Source organism: Belonocnema kinseyi, chromosome 4 (assembly GCF_010883055.1).
Source record: "Belonocnema kinseyi isolate 2016_QV_RU_SX_M_011 chromosome 4, B_treatae_v1, whole genome shotgun sequence".
NCBI lineage: Eukaryota > Metazoa > Arthropoda > Insecta > Hymenoptera > Cynipidae > Belonocnema > Belonocnema kinseyi.
In genome coordinates, this window is record NC_046660.1 from 62,157,493 (window position 1) to 62,179,608 (window position 22,116).

General features: G+C 26.7%; 1 protein-coding gene across 1 annotated transcript; it reads right to left on the reverse strand.

Annotated features, from left to right (window-relative positions):
• Positions 1–798: 798 nt before the first annotated feature.
• On the reverse strand, positions 799–21,253 carry LOC117170921 (probable glutamate receptor). The gene is made up of 10 exons (XM_033357969.1): positions 21,166–21,253; positions 21,008–21,091; positions 19,547–19,855; positions 19,299–19,405; positions 11,918–12,088; positions 11,059–11,288; positions 5,945–6,159; positions 2,653–2,906; positions 1,072–1,144; positions 799–975 (listed from the first exon to the last, which is right to left on the reverse strand). Exons 1-10 carry the CDS (start codon positions 21,190–21,192, stop codon positions 799–801), a joined length of 1,647 nt encoding a protein of 548 aa, XP_033213860.1. The 5' UTR covers positions 21,193–21,253.
• Between the last annotated feature and the right edge of the window lie 863 nt (positions 21,254–22,116).

Below are 22,116 nucleotides of genomic sequence, written 5' to 3' on the forward strand. Positions count from 1 at the left end.
AGGTCAGCCCTGAAGATGTGAACTGCAATGTTCACGAAACGTCGGCAAACAATTCGTAGTAGTTTTTTACACGAGTGAAACCCGAAATATCTCTTTTTATCAGTTGTGTTTTTAGCCGAAAAAAGAAGAAAAAATTATATAAAAGGATATCAATGTTTAATCCAAGTAGTTGAATTTTCAACCGACAATTTTTTTATCTATACACAAATAAGGAAAGAAATTTGTATCTAATATGTGGAATTTTCATGCCGATAAGACGAATTTTCTGTAAAATAGTTGAATTTTCAAATAAAAAATTTAATTTTTAATCAAACTGTTCATATTCGACCAAATAGTTAAATTTTTAATCCAAAGGGACTAAATTTATAAATAATGCAAATAACTTTTTCGAGGTCAATATTTTTGTTTAAATAATTGAGTGCAATTCAAACATAATGATGTGTACTTTTCAGAACATCTAATTTTTTTATAGGTAATTTGATGCTTTCATTTTTTTTAATTCTACCAAAATTCCACATATGTCAAGTTTTTCAAATAGTATAAATAAAAATCGAGAATATTTGTTTTTTGGGCCGGAAAAATCAGGACATAGCACAAAAAGTAAAAAAATAAGGACAGCTATAGAAAATCAGGACATTTTCTGATAAACCAGGACGTCTGATCGCCCTAACCGCAGCTTCGAATACTAAACCAATTATTATTAAATTGTCAAATTTTTCTAATATAATTTATCTATTATTAATTCTATAAAAATATGTGTATTTAATTTTATTATAGATTTTAATTTGACGTGAACAATCATCTATTTTTTATCTGCCTTTTAGGAATTTTTGTAATGCTTCCAAGATGTTTAAAATTTTGATAAATTATTTTTTCGATAGACAATAAAAATCCTCCTAAAATTATTCCTCCCCCCAAAAGTAAAATCAGAGGCAGTATGTCGATAATTTCCACTGAAGTCCAACCGTCTTTGTTCTGAAATCCATATTCACTTGGTTAATATTTTCATAAATTATTACAAATTTGTTTTTTTTTTGCTAAAGAAATTCAATTTGAAAAGTATTTGTATACCTTTCCGGGTTGAACTGCCCATTCTATGCTGAATAATCTTTGAAGAATCCCACTATCTCTCATCATAAGAATGCTAAATTAAATTTAAAAAATATTTTCATAAATAAATGAAATAAATTGTAGATATTTCAAATTAAAATGTCAATAAAAAAGTCCATTTTCAACCAATTAGTAGAATTATTAACGAAAAATGTAATGCATGATAAATATTTGAACCAAACAAGATTTGAATTTTAAATTAAAATCATAGTTGAAATCGTCCAATAAAGACGAATTTTCATCAAAATAGTTGTATTCATAACCAAAAAAGATTAATTTTCAACCAGTTGCATTCTAAGCAAAAAAAAAATACATTTTTAACAAAAAAGACGGATTTTTTACAAAATAATTAAAATTTCAAACACAAAAATATCAAATGGAAAAAAAGGTAAACATTTAAAATTATTAATTATAAAATATTTTGAAACTTCTATGAAATCCTCAAAAATTTCATCTACTGATTAATTTTCCGACCAAAACATTATGAACAATTCCCCAGGAAATTCTTAAAAAGCTGCAGAATTTGTTTGCTAAAGCTTCAAAAATGTAAATCTTGTTTTCAATTCTGTAACATGTTTTAAATTTTTTTATTATTTTTAGTCTTTTTAAATCATCTAAACCTTCTTATCCAAACGTTTTTAAATCATTCAAATTTTGGAAAAGGATTTTTTTAAGATCCACAAAATAAAAATGAATGTTTGAAAACCTCTTTTTCACATTTTGGAAATATTTTTAAATACTTAAAAAGTCTTCTCTAGAAACTAATTTTTCAACGAAAAAATCATGAAAAATATTCTTGAGCCTTTTGAAATTTTACATTATTTCTGAATCTTTTTAAAACTTCTAAACCTTCTCAATACAACGATTCGAATTTCAAATAAAACTTCTTTAAGTTCTTACAATGTTACTTTTACAAAATTTGCAAAAATCTATTTTTTTTTTTAAAGTTTGTTGGCAACTTTTAAAGATTGAAGTGATTTTTGAGACATTTCAAAACTTCTAAATATCTTTTCAAATAATTTGAAGTTCTCAAGTTTTTTTTTAAATCCTGCAAAATTAAAAAAAATGTCTGAAAATCTTTCTGATTCTCTTACGACATATCTTGAAATTATCACAACAAAAATATGAATCAGTCAAAATTTGTTAGAAAGCTTACTGTCGGTTTTTGTTCATAATTTCATTTTTTTATCTCTTTGAAAGTATGAAAATTTTACAAATTATACAAGTCATTGACAATTAAAAGTCTCTCTTTTATCAATAATATTTCGAAATAATGAAAAAGAAATTTCATTATGAAATAAAGTTACTCATTTTATATTATTGGTTAATTTGGAATTTTTTATCTAACAAATTGATAAATAAACTCTAGTATGGTCACAGGGTTATGAATATAATCCTATTTGTCATTTTTAAAACATGTGGTCAAAGATTTAAAAATATAATTGTTGCCCTTATTATTTAAAAATCATTTGCAAGTAATTCTTATATTTTTAAAAAGCTTCAAGAATAAATTTTTGTTTAAAAATATTTGAAAAAACGTACTTGCTATTAATAATACCCCTATACGGACTCCATTTTCTAACTGCCATTGCTATTGTTGTTTGCATAATTACATCTAAGGGTTCAAGGATACAATTAACTTTTGGCTGCAAAACAGCAACCATGTTATCCATTGTCATAAATGCATAATTTTCTTCCCCACAGACTCTTTTTAATCCTTCCAAATAGTTTGGCGGCATATCGTTTTGATCCAGTACTTTATCGAACATAACTTGAAGCACCTTGTCTGATGTGTTCTAAAAAAAATCAATTTGTAGTTTAAAATATTATCAATAATTCTTGAAAATCATTTTAAAATGCATAATTTACTCTGTCCAAGTTTAGGTTCTGTTGCATTATAAATTATCTTTCGTCGTTAATGCGGATTCATCAGCAAGACTTCTATAAAACGGTTCTGTTCAAAATCGAATGTCGGAAAACAGGGATCTGTCAGTTACCGACAGTCAGTAATTGAATAGTCAGTAAGGAATGTCATTGACGTGCGATCTTAATTCTATCAACAAGGATGTTTCCTGCAATGCCGACCGAGACATCTAGAAGCTTCTAGAAACCTCTAGGAACATCAAGAAACATCTAGAAACTTTAGAGTATAGAAAATTATTCAAAATTGTCAGAGATCACATCAAAACTTCTAGAAGATTCAATTATTTTCTGAAAACCGGTGAATCTTCAGAATGTAAAGTCTCGATTGGTTCTGCGTAGACCATCCTTGTTGGGCAGGTCAAGATCAAATGCCAGTGTATTACCCTACCGCAAGTTTAATTACGGACTGTCGGTAACTGACCGGTCACTGTTTTACCGATATTTAGCCTTGAACAAAGCCGAATTACTGCTGCGGAATTTGCATTATCGACGAGAGGTAATTCAGCATGACAATGAAATTTAATCATGAACCGAACCGGTGTCAGAGAACCGACTTAGGTGTACTACTTACGTTTGCTTGCCACATTTTTAATTAATAAATATTCCGATGTTCAAACGATTACTACGAACAAATAATTTTAAAAAACGAACAACTTTTTTGCAAAAAAATGCATCTGATCACTTTCAATGTTCCTTGATACGACATTATGTGATACTTATTAATCTAATTTATCATATTTGAAATTTCTTTAAATTAAAATTTGTAATTGTAGTTCTAAATGCGCGATTGTAAAATAGTTTGGTTTTTGAGGAATTAAAAAGAAAGTTTTTATTTCAAAATCAAGGAGATCATAAATCAATTTTACTTCAAATTAAGGGTTCGTTTTTAATTATTTTTTACTGAATACAAAGCTTAGGTATTGTATATACCTTCCGGTTAAAAAATAAAAATCAAAATAATTTTTAGTCCATTTTCAAACCTGAAGGAAATGAAAAAATTAAAGCTTTATTCAGGCAAAAAGAATCCTGAATTCTAAAGAACATTAATCCATTTCTAATCTTCTTTATTGAAGGTCAAATGTTTTAAAACATGTAACTTAAAATTCTAAAACGAAAAATTCCCTCTTTCAATTGAGAAAACAATAATTGAGCAAAATCTCCTTTCTTCTAACTCAATAAAAATGTTAAAAATACAAAATATCTCTATTCCAATTAAAAATAATTTTTCTTTAAATTCCCTTTTCCAAGTCAAAAATAGATTAAATAACAACACTTGCTAACTTCCAGTTGAATAAAATTAAAATTAATGTAATTTCCCTTTTCCAATTCCGAACAAGGATAAAAAATAAAAAAGTACTCGTTTTCTTTTGAAAATCAAATTGTTAAAAATTTTACAAGTCCCTCTCTCGATTCAGACGGAAATTTAATACCAAAATTTTCTCCCTTCAAAATAAGTTAATAAGTTAATATCTCTGTTCTAGACAGTAGGTAACTGAGTATTACGTGTTTTGTAGGCGTCATAAAATGTTTAAATTTAAAGATTGAAGGGCATGTGATACTTACAAAATTATCGGTTTTACCAGTTTTAGGTTCCCCCGGCTTTTTTCTAGAATAATAAATATTTTCTCTTGAAAATTTAGGAAATGATATCGAACGAGCTAGCGCTAGCGGACGTCCCTGCACTTTTTTTTGTGAGTTAATTCAGAAAAAAAATTATTTTGCTAAATCTGATTAATTTGCATGGCACTTTGGAATTAGTATTGATTTTATCGGTGTTAGAATCCCCGGCTATTTTCCTATATTAATAAATATTTTGTCTTCAAAATCTGAGGAATGATAGCGAAAATGCTAACGGACGTCCATGCACACTTTTTTTGGGTTACTTCCAAAAAATGTTGATTCTGCTTAAAACGTGTGTGTAGATTTCAAGGTTATGTGTGTTACAATTCTCTCCCATAATTATTCTAGAGTGCTCACCGACAGCATCGGTACGACAGAGAACTACATTATCGGAATGACAGAGAGCTGAAAAATGACCCTAACCTCAAAATGATGCACATGCATAACATTTGTATTGAGCTAAATAATTTTGTTGCGTGTTATTATCCATAAAAAAAAGTCCAGGGACGTCCGTTATGGTATTTTATAGCATCTTTGAATTCAGTTTTTTTTTTATTTTCATTTTTGTGGGAAAAAATCCGGGGGAACAGAACTTTATTACAGAATTTATGCTTATGTCTATACTTATGTATCCAAGCTTTAAAATTGATTTAGATTATTATTTATATTTGAAATAGTTGGAGATTAGGGTGGTCAAAAAATTCACGATTAAAAAGGAAATTCCATAATTTTTTCTGAAATCGGTCAAAATTAACTTATGGCCCCGAGATTTTGAAATTAACATTGTTTTTGAAGATATTTGGCAGTTGTTTAAACAATTTTGATTGGTTAAAGAGAAATGGTATGCTGCAAATCGTGAAAAGTTATTTTTTCTGAAATTATTGACACAGGTTACAAATGCTCAATCACAAATGATCAATCACCAAAAATCGAAAATAGAATTTTACGGGTATAAATTTGGACTACTCTATTGGAGATTTCATAAAACTCAAAATACTTTGAAATCTTAAGAAATTCGATTTTTTTATATATCTTTACATTTTTTAAATCTTTTGAAATTCTTTGTAATATTTTGAAATTACTGAAAATCTTTCAAATCCTTTGAAATGCAAAAAATGGTGAGAAATTCATTGCAGGAAAAACAGTATAGGCCTATACGAAATTTCCTACAACAGTTTTCAAATGCTGGGAAAACTGTTGAATTAAAAAAATTTATTTAAAAAATATAAAATGCGTTCTACTTTTAAAAAATCACAGGTCTGGCCTTAATAAATAATTTAGGGGTCGTTACTTGAAAAAAGCTAAAGTCAGAAGAATTTCCGACAACACCAAATCGATAGGTTCCGTCCTTTAAAAGTCCTTCCATAGTTGTGAATGGCATAATAAAAGACTTTACTGCTAAGAAGCTAATTAGAGCAGCTGAGTAAGCCGCTAGAATTATAACACCTGTCATGTGAATGACCAATTGTATCATCATGACTGTGTCTAATGGAGATGCATCCATTCCTGTAATAAAAATTTTCTTTAAATTTAATTCACTTAGCTAGCCAAAGAATTAAAATTACTTAAAATATTTTAGGTGCAATTCAAAAACTACTTCACGCTATTTTAAAAAGTTGAAACCCCCTAGGGTGACGCACACTGAGACAAAAAACCGTCAATTGGAAAAATTGATTTTCAAAAACAATTTATTATCCGTTTTTAGCTTTTTTTAAATTAAAGCTCATAAATTTTCGCATCGAACTCTTATGGCCGATTTTTAAATTTTGGTTTATTTAATAACAAAAATAAAAAACAAAAAATTTTGAATTTTGAAAAATACCGGTTTTAAAAAAATGCTTTCATTCAATCAAAAATACTTAGAAAACTGTAAGCATCTTAAAAAAAAAGATGTTCAATAGAAACACAAATGTTAAAAAATTGATTTAATTTTTTATAGAAAAATAAAAGTTAATCAATAATTTGTTAGTTTAAAAGCAATTTTTATAAGCAAATATCCATATCAGGTAAAATTGGCTAAGACAATTCGGAGACGTATCGACTACAAAATCTTTTACCCTCTTTCATTAAAATTGTTAAATATGATATATGGCCTTTTCAACCAAAACGGATTAATTTTAAGACAAACAGTGGCAGTTACGACCAATTAGTTGAACTTTTAAGGAATAAAGACGAATTTTCAACAAAATACAGTGAAACTCTTCTATAGCGCCGATTTTGGAGCTGATGGCGACTCATTATAGCCCGATCCGCTTTTGTTTGTTCACGCCTGAGTGCTCGCCTGAGTGACAACCGCAGACCTCGCGCACCGCGCGCAGCTCCTGTTACACCTACCTGCGACGCGGCATTGATTCTCGGAAGGGCTATTGAATAGTTTCACTGTAGTTGAAGTTTAAAAAAAATAGTTAAATTTTCAAACAAAAAAGATTTAAGTTCAAACATAAACAATTGCATATTTTAACGAATAGTTGAATCATCGAATCGAAGAGACAAACTTTTTAGGCTTTTGTCGATTTTCAACCCAGAATATTTCTCATAAAAAAAATTCAATCCAGAAGAATGTATTTTATATATAAAAAGGTTAAGTTTCAACATAAGAGTTGAATTTAAAAAAGATGATTTTTTAAAATAATAGTTTAATTTTTAACGAAAAATCTTAATTATCAACTAAATATTTTTTTATTTCAAAACAAATAATTGAACTTGCAAACCAATGGAATGAAAATTTTAACAAAACAGTTAAATTTGTAAACAAAAAGTTAAATATTCAACCTAAAAATATAAATATTCTACCACACAGTTGAATTTTTTAACTACAAAACATTTGAAATCTGAACCAAAAAGTTGAGTTTTTAACTTAACAATATAAACTTTAAGCCAAAAGGTTGGGGTTTCAAACCACAAAGAAGAATTGTAACTAAACAGTCGAATTTTCAAACAAAAAAGATAAAACTTTAAAAACAAAAATTTTAATTTTTTAACAAATAATTATATCTTTAAACTTCAAAGCACTTTTCTGCCAAAAAGATAAATTTTAATGTAGAGGTAATCCAGATAGTTAAATTGCTGACGAATTATTTCAATTTCCATACAAAAAGATAAATTTCCAATAAAACAGTCGAATGTTAAAAAAGAAGACTTTTTAACAAAATAGTTGAATTTTGAACAAAATATTTAAACTTTCAACAAAATAGTTAAACTTCTGAGAAGAGATGTCTTTTTAAGAAAATATTTTAAGTTTTTACAAAATTATTCATTTCTGTAAAAAAGACGAATTTTCAACAAATCGGTTGAACAAAAAGAAATGCATTTTTAATAAATTAGTTAAATTTTTAAGAAAATATTTCTATTTCTATACAAAAAGACCAAATTTCAACAAGAAAGTCGAACTTTCGTAAAAAAGATAACTTTTTAACAAAATAGTTGGATTTTTAATACAATATTTAAGTTTTAAGAATTCGAATTTTCGGAAAGACATGTCTTTTTAACAAAATATTTGACTTCCTAACAATAAATTTGAGTTTTAGCAAAGAATTAACTTTTAACCGCATATTTAAATTTTCAACAAAATATTTGAATTTCTATTCAAAAAGACGAATTTTCCACACAAAAGTCGAATTTTCAAAAAAGAGGACCTTTTGGCAAATTAGTTGAATTTTTAACCAAATATTTAACCTTTCAGCAAATAGTAATTTAATTTCAAGTATGGTCGAGGTTTTAAAGAAAAAGATCAAACTTTAATTGCAAAAGTTAATTTTTAAAACAGTTGAAAGGAAAACTTTTTACAATACAGTATGGATGTTCAACCAAGAATGATAAAATATCAACGATGAACTTTTTTTAAAAATAGATGAATTTTTAATCCAAAGGGATGGATTTTTTATATAGAAACACGAATTTTCAATTAAAGTTTTAAAGTTTCGTGAAAAATGACTATTTTTACAAAATTATTTATTTTGTAGGAAAATCTTCAAATTTTCCATAAAATACTGAATTTTTAACCCCATAATTCAATATCTTACCTAAAAATATAATGTCTGAATCAATAAGTTGAATTTAAACAACAAAAAATATTAATGATCAATCAAATATTTGCATATTAAAATCAGATAATTAAATTTTCACGCAAAAGGGAAGATTTTTTGACCAAAGAATTGAATTAAACAAAAAATAGTTAAATTTTAAACCCAGATCTATTCTACCAAAAAGTATAAATTTTTAATCGAGAGGGATGGATGGCATAGTTAATTTTTTAACAAAGCATATCAACTTCTATACAAAAAGACGAATTAAAAAAAAACAGTCAAATTTTTGAAAAAGACGACTTTTTAAGAAAATGGTTTAATTTTCAATAAAAAAGATTTATTTTCTACCCAAGTAGTTGAATTTGTTACAAAGAAACAAATTAATTTAAAGTCAAGTAATTGCATTTACGGCCAAATAGTTACACGTTTAAGAAAAAGAGATCAATATTCAACAAAATATTTGAATTACCAACTAAGAAAAATGAATTTTCAACCAATTGAATTTTTACACGAAAGAGAAAAATTTTTAACCAAATAGTTTAATTTCCAGCCAACTGATGGAATTTCCAAACTTAAATTATTAAACTTCAACTTTTGAGAAGACAGTTGAACTTTTAACAAAACGTTTAAATTTTGAATAAAATATTGAATGTTTAATCAAGAACTTAATCCACAACAGTTAAATTTTTCCACAAAGAGTTGAACCTCCAGGACAAGTAGATGATTTTTTCAGAAGACAGTTAAATTTTAATTAAAATATATTAATTCTTAGTGAAAAATAAAATAGAAGTTTACATTCTAACCAAAAAAAGGATTTTAATTTTAAATAAAAACAGCCGAATTCAATAAAAAAGATAAACGCTCAAATTAAAATGAAACCACTGATATTTCGACGATGAAAGATTTTAATTTTTAATAAAAAAACAATTCAATTCAACCAAAAATATCACTTTTAAAAAAATTAGATGAATTTTTAACAAAATATTTTAATCAAAAATAAAATAGTTGAGCTTTCAACCACATGGTTTATTTTTCAACCTACAAAGATGAATTTTTATTAAAATAGTTGAATTTTTGAACAAAAAGTTGAATTTTCCACTTTGAAAGATGAAACAAAAAATATTCATCTTTACGCAAAAAGAGTTACTTTTTCAACCATATAGCTAAATTTTCTAGTGAAAAATGACATTTTTAGAAGATAGTTAAAGTTTCTATAAAAAGAGATTCATTTGTTAACGAAAAATATAAGAAATGATATTTCAACTTCAAAAGATATGGTAATTTCATACAAAAACTGTCGAATTTAATCTAAAAACTGAATTTTCTTTAAAAACTGTAATAGATATTTCGGCGAAAACAGATTTTTATTAGAAATAACCAAAAAGTTGACTTCAATAGAAGAAAAATTTTGTTCAACATAATAATTGAGTCCTCACCAAAAGAAATTAATGTTTAATCAAACAGTGTTATTATTAATGAATAAGTTTCTTTTTTATCTACACAAGATCAAATTTCTATCGAAGTGATGAATTAAGATGAAGTTGATAAAGTTGTCAACCAAATTGCTGAATTTTTAAGCAAAAAGGTCGAATTTTCTACAACAAAATTTATTATTATTTATTAACAATAAATCAATTTTCTAGAAAATTAGTTAAATTTTAAATAGAAAAAAACGATTTTATTACTAAACCTTTAAATTTTCATCCTGGAAATATGAATATTGAATCAAAATTATTAATTTTCCACCAAAGAAGACGAATTCAACAAACTATATCAATTTTCTACTAAAAGACAAATTCAACAAATTGTATAAATTTCCAACAAAAAAGAATAATTTAAATTTTTCAATCAATAAAAATTAATAAAATAAAGAATTCTTCAGAAAATAGTTAAAATTTAAATAAAAAAATTAATTTAAGACAAAATAGTTTCACTTTCACCTAAGGAGTAGAATTACCAGCCAAAAAATAATGATTCACAATGAAAATTTCCATTGTCGGATTTTCAACTAAAAACTATCAATTTTCAGCTAAAAATAGTTTAGTTAATTTTTCAGTCAAGAAAATTTATTTTCAACTATAAAACCTTATTTTAACACAATATAGATCAATCTGGAACCTAATTGTAGCTTTTTCGATCAAAAAAGATGAATTTTTAATCAAAAATCTAATAGCAGACTTTTCGATTCAAAAGAGGTTTTTTTCTTTCAAGGAAAAATAGTTAGATCCTCTTTTTGGGTTTTATTAATTTAGCAGCATTACTATTTTCCATATGTGATGTCATAGTCTGCGTTACTCCCTCCTACATCAAAAACTGCCTCACCGTCACCCCCCCCCCCTAAGTTGGTCTCACGTATTTTTTAAAGGTCTGCTTAACAAACCTTGTCCACAAAATGCACCAAAGACGAGGAAGGTAGTTTCTGAAAATTTGGTAGTTTCCACTATATTTTTATGTTCCAGGAATTTTGTGACAAATTTTGCAAAAGCAATTGAAACACTCGAAAATATTATAAGAGCGGCAATCGAATACCAAATCCCATAATGAAAAGGAGCTGTATAAGCTTCCCATTTGACGGCAGCGATTGAAGGTCTTTTTATGTAGGTTCGACATCTACAAAATATTTAAAGTATTCACTTTTTCAGTCAATTAATTCAATTAAACTGTTAATTTGGATCAATTTTTTTAAATAGATATAGGGAAGACCACCCTACAGTAGCTATTGCACCTGAGACTTTCAAAGAAAGCTAAACCGCGCGGTGGGATCGTGGCCATGCGGTGTATGACGATGAAGTAATGGTCGTGCGGTAGCCGATGTTGGTGTGATATTCTTGCGATAGGCGACCATAATATCGGTCGTTGTGAAATGGCCAATCGTGGTGTGGTGCCGCGCGGTCGCCGACGGCGGTTTTGTGGCCATGCGGTATCCAAAGACATTGCAAAAGAGTGAAAAAACTCTGCGAATGCAGGACAGTGTGACAATGACCAATTTAAAAATGGTCTTCCATATTGTCCATACCGACATTCATTTGATTTCCGACAATAGACCGCACCGGTTGTGAAAAAGCAGATAATCATTAATTAAAAGCACAATTATACTCAAAATAATTAATTTTAATTTATTAACACATATATCTATTGTACGGCGGTCTCCCCTGGATGTCTTGAGACATGAATGGGATTCCCCAAAAGGGTTTTTATTTAAAAGCTATTTTTTAAATTAAGAAATTAATAAAACATACTTTGTTGAATACACAGGGGTTGTGTATTCAATATAATCTAATCGATCTGTTGCCATCATTAATTCAGCTGCTACAAGATCGGCTTCATTGGTGGTCAACATTCCAACTGCACCTATCCAAGATCCATTTGCCATTCGAACTCCCCAATTATGAGCTTCCTCATATGATATACTTGAAATTAAAACAAAATTACACCATAAAATACTGTAAAAAGGAGCAAATCGTGACACGATGGGGAAACCGGGCTACTCATAATTTTTAATTTGATAATTTGTGACGGTCCGCGAGAAAGGGACGTAACGCGCTGTAGGTTCATCTTACGGGATAAGCGTTTGAAGAGGCGGTCCAACACAGAAGCATCGCTTTGCAGTTTAATTAAAATTTGAATTTTTCTGATATGGAACAATATTTTTTATTATGAAAGAGAAAATAAAAAAACATTTTCGTGGACAGTCACGGTTGATTTCTTTTCTTCTGGATCAAAATCCGAAAGATTTTGTATTGCTTCCTTTGAAATAAATGGCAAACTTGATTTTAGTGCCCCCCCCCCCCCCTTAAACAAATGGAGCCCAAAATTGTATAAAAACATGGAAAATAGGGTGATTTGAATAAAAAAAAAGATAATCATAGTGGAAAAATTCTTTTCATAAAATGAATGCAAATAACATGTTAAATTCAATAGAAAATAGTCTAATTCCTAAGTTACAAATAAAAATTGTTAAAGTTTTAAAAAAAATTAACAATAAAGGTGAAATTTTAACCATATAGGTAAATTTGCTACAAAAAAGTACATTATCAACCAAATTTTTGAATTCTCTATACTTTTCAAATCAAAAGACAACTTTTTAATAAAGTAGAAGAATTTTCGAACATAAAAGATGATTGTATCAAAATATTTAAATTTGTGACCTGCAAAGATGCATTTCCAACCAAATACTCAAATTTTCAAACAAAAAAGATCAAAATTTAACACAAAATAGTTCAATTAAAAAAAAACTATTTTTAACTAATAAAGATGACTTTATGAACAAATAAAAAATGCAAAAGACGAACGTCTAATCAAATAGTTTAATTTTCAAACAAAAAATATGAAATTTAACAAAAAGGTCGATTATTTACCAAGAAGCTTAATGTTATGAAAAAATACGAGTTTTAGGTAAAATACCACAATTATTCTTAAATTGGTTAAAGTTTCAATCCAAAAAGATGAATGATCTATAAAGCATTGGATTTTTCAAACAAAAAATATGAAATTTGAAGAAAAAGTTTATTTTTTACCTAAACACTTAATGTTATATAAAAAAGATCAATTTTACATAAAATACCGCAATTATCTTTCAAATTTTTGAACTTTTAATCCAAATAGATGAATTCTCTGTAAAGCAGTTACATTTTCAGAAAAAATTATGAAATTTAAACAAAAAGTTAATCTTTTACCAAGAAGCTTTTTTGTATATAAAAAAGACGAACTTCAAACAAAATACCTCAATTTTCATTAAAATTGTTGAATTTTTAATCCAAAAAGATGAATTACCTACAAAGCACTTAAATTTTCAATACAAAAATATAATTCTTTAACCAAAAATCCATTTTCTACTACGTAGTTAAATTTTCATTTAAAAAAGGTTGAATTTTCATTTAAATAGTTGAATCTTCAACAAGAAATACCAATTGCCACAAAAAAGGAAATTTTCAACATAAAATGAGAAAACCAAACAAACGCATGTTTAACAAAAATACAACCAAGTGGTTGTATTTTTTTACCAGAAAATTTGTCTTTTTAAACAAATATTTTTTTAGAAACAGATAAGAAAGATTACTTTTCTACCATGAAATATGAATTTTCCTGCAAAAGACGAATTTTCATCCAGATGAAATCAACCGAAAAGACGAATTTTTAACTAAATAGTTAAATTTTCAAACAAAAAGATGATTTTTTGACTAAAAAGTTTAATTTTTTACCAAAAAGTCCAAATTTGAACGAAATACAGGGAGTATAAGGAAAATAATTGAAGTTTCAATTAGAAAAGGTCAATTTTTAATTCAAAATATAAATTTTGATCCAAAAATGGAAGATTTAAACTTTTAGTTTGAAAAATTAATTCTCACCAACAACAAAATTTTGTCAAGAAAATAGTTAAATCTTCAGCCACAGGAATTAAGTTTGAACTCAAATAATGAATTTTCAAACAATAAATCAATTTTTTACAAAAGAGTTCAACTCTCAAACTAAAATATTATGTTTTAATCAAGAAGATCAATTTTCTAAAAATGGAATAGTTAAATTTTCAACCAAAGAGATGAATCGTCAAGAATGTTGACTATTTGTATTAAAGTGAATTTATATAAATTAAGGACAAAAAATATGTTTAAAATGAATACAAATGGTTATATTATATTATATTTTTATTCAAATTGAAAAATAAAGTTTGTTAGAAAATAATTTTTGTCGCTTCCAAAGTAGTTTCCTGATTAATTGAACTATTGATATGAACAAATTATTATTTTATCTTTTGAAATTAGAGATATTCTTTCAAATGGTATATTATTCATAGCATTTGTTAGAAAATAACCATATTTTTAGTTATAAACAACTAAATAAGTAAATGCAAAATTTTGACATTTTCACGTAGACAAAAGTTTTGTTTTATCGTTGAGAGTGCTTAATTGCATTTAGAATCTTAGTTTCACACAAAATTAACTGAAATATTATTAAAAATAATGCTTATGACCAATTTGCATAAATAAAAAGATTTTTAAGCTTCTCCAAACTCTCTATTTAAAGAGTCTTTATAAGAATGATTTTTTATTAAATAAAATGAGCCGTTGGTTGTTAATAATTCATAAATAAGAAAATATTAATTAATAATAATTGACAACAAAAACCAACATTTTATTCCTTCTGAAGTAGTTTAAAAGAGAAACAAACTTTTTTTAAATAAAGAATTCACAATTTTTCTTTTTGCTTGTGAAAATTATTTCTAAGAATAACAATTGTTGACTTTTTATAGAACTACTCTCACAATAATTAAAAGCAGTTTTCATGAAGAAACATTTTTTTAAAGAAAAGAAATGTTTTCACTACAATCTTATTATTTATTCCAATTGCTTATAAAAATCAAAATTGTTATATTATAATTAGCACAAGTAAACTTATATTGAAAATAATATTTTGAGCGATTCAGTCGATCAAGGTTGTATTAAAGCTATCTCAAGTTTAAAAATAAAACTTTATTAAAAATAATTAATTAAATCAAGGACAATATTGTAATAATTAATCTTAGCTAATTTTGAATTTTGAATGAGTTTGTTAAGTTTTTATTTCAAAAAATTTTTCAGAAACGATACAATTCTTAATTTCATAAATAACATTCTTCTTAAAAATAACTTTTAAATAAAAATGTACTGAAGAAATTTTGAATGGAAATTAAATTTAAAATAAATTTAAATTTACCTAAAAAGCTAGCAAATACATAAAATCCTGAATAACTATTGTTACTTAAAAAATTTAAATTTGAAACATTTTATTCTAAAGTTCGCTTTCAGTTAAAAAAATTAGTTAAATTAACAGTGGGAATATTTCCCTCGATTTTATCAATTGTTTTTTACAATGTTCATTTTTAAACCCTAATAAATTTAAATATATTTTTAAATCAGAAAAAAATTTTATATAAATTTTCGGACACAAAAAAAGTTGATGACAAGACTCAGAAAAATGTTTCTTTGCATCAAACAAATATGAAAGAAAGAATTTTTTCGACTCGAAAAAACATTTTTCTGAGAGAATAATCATTGTTATCTTTTTGCGTGTTCTATAATTAGCAGTCGCTCTCACAATAATTAAAAGCAGTTTTAGCAACAACAACAAGACTTTTCCACGGAAAATTACTTATAAATTACGAAGCTTCGTAATATCTTTGCTCAATTAATTGACAACAATTAAATAAGCAATTAAAAATGTATACTGTCAGTCTCTCCACGACGATATTGACGAGTAAAACTTTATTTTCTTAACCCTCATTTTTTCATACTTTTCGTGAAAATGTAATGAATATATAAAGAACAAAAAATAAGAAATCGAACGTAATAAGGCAACGAGAAAAAAATTGATAAAAATCGAATCATCTTAGCTTCCTTCACATCATTGAAATATTTGTCTAATATCCTTGTCATCTTTGATCAAAAATTAAGTTACTTTAAAGGAGAGCAATTGTTGCCCAGGATTCCTGGTAATAAATTGAAAAAGTTCAATTTTAAAAATACCCTTCAGATGCAAATAGTTTGATTGAAATAAAATGTTGAAAAGATTAATGGATATGACTGAAAAATGTTGAGTGGGAGATTTTTGAGAATATTTAATGTAATACGTCATCGATGTTTTTATCAAAGCAAAAGGTGTTATGAAAGAAAAAGAAGAAAAGGGGATGGAACAAAAACAGATATATTTGAAGAAAAGGCTGGGGCCAGTATGGATGAATATTTTCGAAGAGAAACTAAAAGACAGTTGCAGAAACTCAAAATAGAGATGGAAAATAAAAAAAAGTTAGAAGAAAAAAAGGCTTCTGAAAAAATGGAAGAAAACCACAAAAAAGAAAGATAGTTTAAATATAAAACCTTCTGGTTTTAAAGAAAAAAAGGATAATAGGTAATTTATTTTTTATAATCAGGAAAGGTCCTTAAAAATATAAGATCATTTTTACTGTTCGGAAATGAAAAGTTTTAAATTGCAAATCTTAACATGGAAAAATTTGTTATTGTAAATCTTAAAAATTGAATACTATTTTTTTAAAAAAGTTTTAAAATATATAAGTTTAAATGAGAAACATTCCAAATTAATGGATCTTCAACTATAAATCCTAAAAATTGAAAAATTCTTAAATGCGTGAAAAAATTAAAAAATGACAAACCTTTTTAATTTAAATTTTGAGTAGTAAATAATTTGTAATTGAACAATGTTAGGTTTTAACCCTTACTGATTGTAAAACTTTAAAATTACAGATTTTCTAATTTTGACAATTTAGAATTCAAAATTATGTAATTTTTATAATTTGCAAGATTATCCAAATTTAAGATCCTTTAAAATTGAAAAATATTTAATTGTAAATCTTAAACATTGAAGAATTTTAATTGTCAATCTGCAAAATTATATACTACTTTTAAAACATAAATCTTGAAATTTGAATGATTTTCAATCTACATTTTCATTGTTTAAGGATTTTCAATTGTAAATATTTGAAATTAGAATTCTGAATTCTGTCATTTTTAGGCTTTACATTTTTTAATTTGGAAGATTTGGAATTAAAAACTTTTGAATTTTGATTTTCAAAATCATCCTAATTTAAAAATTGATAAAATTGAAGAATTTTAAATTGCAAATCTTATATCTCGAAAAAATTTTAAATGCAAATCCTACAGTTAAGAATTTTTATTTTGTACAAGAATTTTTAATTGTAATTTTTCAAATGTGTACAACTTTCTATTGGTTTTAATTTGGAAAATTCAGAATTGAACATTTTTATGATTTAAGTTTGCAATTTCTTCAATTTGAAACATTTAGAACTGAAAACTATCTTTTAATTTTCCAGATAGTCCAAATTTAAGAATCTTTAAATAAAAAAACTTTTATTTTCATATTTAAAAAAATGAAGAATTCTACATTGTAAATCCTTAAAATTGAATTATAGAATAAAATATAAAGTTCCAATTACATTATTTTTAACAACAAACATTTCAATTTAATAAATCTTTAATCTTAAATCTTCAAAATTGAAGAATTTTTAGTTGCAAATCTTTAAAATTAAATAATTTATAATTGTCAACCTTTAAAATTGAACAATTGCAAAATAACTTTTACAATTACATACCTTTCGAATATAAATGTAGAAAATTGAAGAAATTTTCATTTAAATCTTCAAAATTGAATAATTTTAAATTGTTACTTCAAAATTGTAAAGCTTTTAATGCTAAATCCTTGTAATTGAACTTTTTTAAATTTCACAATGTAGAATGTAAAATTTTGTAATTCTGATGATTCATATTTAATTAATATTAAAGATTTATATTTGAAAGGACATATATAATTTTGAACGTTGTTTTTAAATTTAAATGATTTCGAAAATAAAAAGTCAAGAGTTCTCAATAATAATCTTAAAAATTGAAGAAATTTCAAATGTAAATCAAAAAAATTACAGATTTTTAAATTCTAAAATTGTTCAATTAAGAACTCTTTAATTATAAAGATTTCAATTAAAATGTCAGCAATTTTGGTCAGTTTCTATTAAAAATTATTTTATTTTGAATATTAGAAATTGATACTCATTCAATTTTATAAATTTCATTGGAAAGGTTTGAACGTTTTTTTCTTAATGGATCCATTTTCGAGATTTAAAATTTGAACTTTAAAATATATATTGAAGTTTGTTCAATTTTAAAATTAATATTTTATAGGTAGTATATGATTTCGAAACTTTGTTATGAAATAGTTTAATTATAAAGATATGAAACAAAAAATCAATAATTTTAAAGATTTTCAATTTTTAATTCTTTACTTTTTAAGATTTGCAAACAAAGAAAAATCTTCAATTTTAAGGAATTTCAATTTAAAATTCTTTAGGTACTTTTTAAGAATTTGCAATTTTAAATACTTTAGGTACTTTTTGAGATTTGCAACACAAAATTCTGCAATTTGAATGATTTGCAGATGAAGATTCTTTAATTTCGATTATGTTGACGAACAAAAGTCTAAAGTTATCAATTCTTAATCTTCCAAGTTCCAATTTTGAAAAGATTCAATTGAAAATTTTTCAACTTTGAAAAAATATGTACAATTTCAAATTATTGAACATTTAAGATTTATATTTTAAAGTTATTTAATTTTCAACGTTTTTTTCTTTGAGTTGTTGAATTTAGAAGATTTGCAATTAAAAATTGTTTAATTTTTAAGATTTATAAGTCAAAGTTCTTCAATTTTGAATTGAAATTGAAAATTTTTTAGTTTTTAAGATTGGAAATTTAAAATTCTTCAATTTTTAAGATTCATTAAATTGGAATGTTTATACTTCAGTGTCATATAAATTTAAATTTTCTTTTTTAATCTGTATTCTAAATTTTCCAAATTGAAATTTTTTTTTAATTTGGAGAATTTTCAGTAACAAAATTCTGTAATTTAAATTATTCAAATTTTAAATGTCTTTAATTTGGAATACTTAGAAATGATAATTTTTGGATTTTGATTTTCAGAATCATCCAAATTTAAAAATATTTAATTGCAAATCTTAGAAATTGAATTCTTTTCCCTCAATCACCTAGAACATTCAAGTAGAAATTATCTCAAATTAATCATTATTATTCTAGGTAAATTAATAATAAATTTAATACATACGTGCAATTCATACCATCTTTCAGGAGTTGAACCACTTTTCCATAAAATCCATCCAACCCCACCATTTGTCCCGAAGAGTCACGAACAATTCGAGATACAGGTGGATCCTAAGAAATAAAAATTCGACACATATAATACCAAATTTTTTACATTCTTGAGTTATATTTAAAAAGGATTATCAGTAAATTAATGAGATAATTTTCCTTTTTCATATTTATACGAAATTTGTATGCTTATAATAAATCAACCTGAATTGAAGTAACACGTATATTTTGTCCAAAAAGATCCCCGCGTCTTTGATAGAGGCTTAGCTTAGGAGTAGTTACGCCAGTTTTCAAATCCCAATAACCAAAAATCGACCTTCTGAGTTCCTTTTCTTTGTCAATTTGATAAACTTCTGTTAGAGTCGCCTCATTGTCATTTTCGCCTCTTTGAGCTACCAAAAATATGCAGTCAAATGGGACATAAATTTTTCGAAAAAAGTAATCTATTGTCGTATTTTCTCGGAAAAAAATTATCCACGTAGGATAAGCCATTGAGATCCAGCTTGAAATTTCCTGGTTTCCGACAAGAGGTATATTTGATTATTACAATATCAAAAATAAAGTGCAATCAATGGTCCGGATTCTCTAAGTGGACGAATGCTCAAAAATACGTTTAGGCGCTGTGAAGTTTGGGCGCGGGACGTTTTGACGCAGGACATTAGGCGCTGCGAAGTTTAGACGTTGGAGGTTTAGACGCGGAACGTTTGAGCGTTGCGAAGTTTGGACGCGCGACTTTTAGTTGCGGGACGTTTAGGCGCTGCGAAGTTTAGAAGCTGGAGGTTTAGGCGCGGAACGTTTAGACACTTTGAAGTTTAGATGCGGGACGTTTATGTGCAGGAAGTTTAGGCGCTGCGAATTTCAGACGCGGGAGATATAGGCGCTGCGGATTTTAGATGCTGAAGGTTTAGGCACGGGAAGTTAAGGTGTTAAAAAACCTTAGACTCTAGACGTTTACGCACGAGACGTTTAGGTGCTGTGAGGTTTAGACGCTAAATTTTTAGGGGCGGGATGTTTAAAACGCTGCGCAGTTCAGGCGCGGGAAGTTTAGACGCTAGAGGTTTAGGGGCGGAATGTTTAGGCGCTGCACAGTTCAGGCGCGGGAAGTATGGGCGCTACAAAGTTTAGACGCTGGAGGTTTAGCTGCTAAAAAGCTTAGGCGCTAGACGTTTACGCGCGAGACGCTTAGGTACTGTGAGGCTTAGACGCTCGATATTCAGGTGCGGGACGTTTAGGCGCCAGGACAATTAGCTATCAGGACGTTTCGGTGTGCGGCTCAATGTCCCGCGCCTAAACATCCCGCGTCTAAATGTCAATTTTTTAAATTTCCAGCTCCTAAGCTCTAGAAATTATTGTCCAAGCGTCTCGTAGTATCCAAATTTAAAAAAAAATTTTATTTAAATTTTCCTAATTAACCCAATTTAATTATTTTTTAAACATAAATAATCGTGACTCAGCCAAACTTGGTCACTTTTTCAATTTTATTATAAAAAATATTGATCGGAAAAAATTCAAATATTTAATTATAACTTTAAGGTTTGGATAATTATAACGAGCCGCTTGGACTATATTTTTTGTTTTTTTAGCTCTCCTTCCGTTTTGTAACTGGGTCCTCAATTTTCTAAATAAAATAATCTCTACACACTATTATTGATTTAAAATATTTACATTCGCGAAGACATTTCTGAGTTCCTCAGAATCATTTAAAAGAACAAAAAGTGGCCTCTTTAGATTGAAATATCCAATGCCTATCTGTAAATAAAAATAGTTTCAATTTTTGTGAAGAATATTAATTTTTAATAGAAAAATAATTTTTTTCGACTAACATCATTTTTTAGAGTGTTTAAATTCATAGTTGCTGTTCGAATGTAGAGTTGACTGAGATAAGCCTGCAGATCTTTTAATGACCCTGCTTCATCCAATTCTATTGAATTATTATTTTTTTATTTATTAAATAGTAGCTTTTAGCTAAAGATGGGAGAGAAAATTTTTTTGAACTCACCCTGTGTTTCCATTGGTCGTTGGATACTGTGTAATAATATAATACAGGTATTGTTAAAATATAAGTGAATGCCTTGTATAATATTTTTATATATGTATAAGGGCCTCACTAATTGTCCAGAAGCTGTCAGTGACATTATCGAAATTATTAAAAGAAAAATGTGATAGGCTTTTAACATTTTTTGGAAAACACTATATCAGGTTACTTCAGAATCAAATCTGCAAAATGAGTTTTAACCATTTTTTAAACAATAATTAGTAATTAATAATTGAAGCCGGCAAAGCTAAATCGACCAATGAACAACATTTTACAGTAGCAAAAAAATTTCAATAGGAAAAATTTACCACCGATTGAGTAAATTTTTTTTGAATATGTGGATGATTCAGCTTAGTAATTATTGTATGAAAAAATAGATGGCGCTACATGTGCATGTCATAATGGAATGGAAATAGCGATAGGCTCGGCACCATTTATCTTTTCATGGTGTTATAAGTAATAATACAAAACACATATTTTCGTTTAGTTTATGAGCAAATAACAATATTTAACAGAGAAAGTGAACATTTTTATATTCTACTTATATTCTACACTTTCGCATTACGTAGGATAAACAATAGTAACAGTATTGATATTAATTTCTAAAATGAGGGAGCTTCCAGGACTTCCGTTTCCACTTACCATAAAAAAAATGCATTTTCCACGATATTGAAAACAATTTTCGTTTTTTACTGTCCCTTTTCAGGATCACCCGTTTGGCTCTGCCCTACTCCCTTGC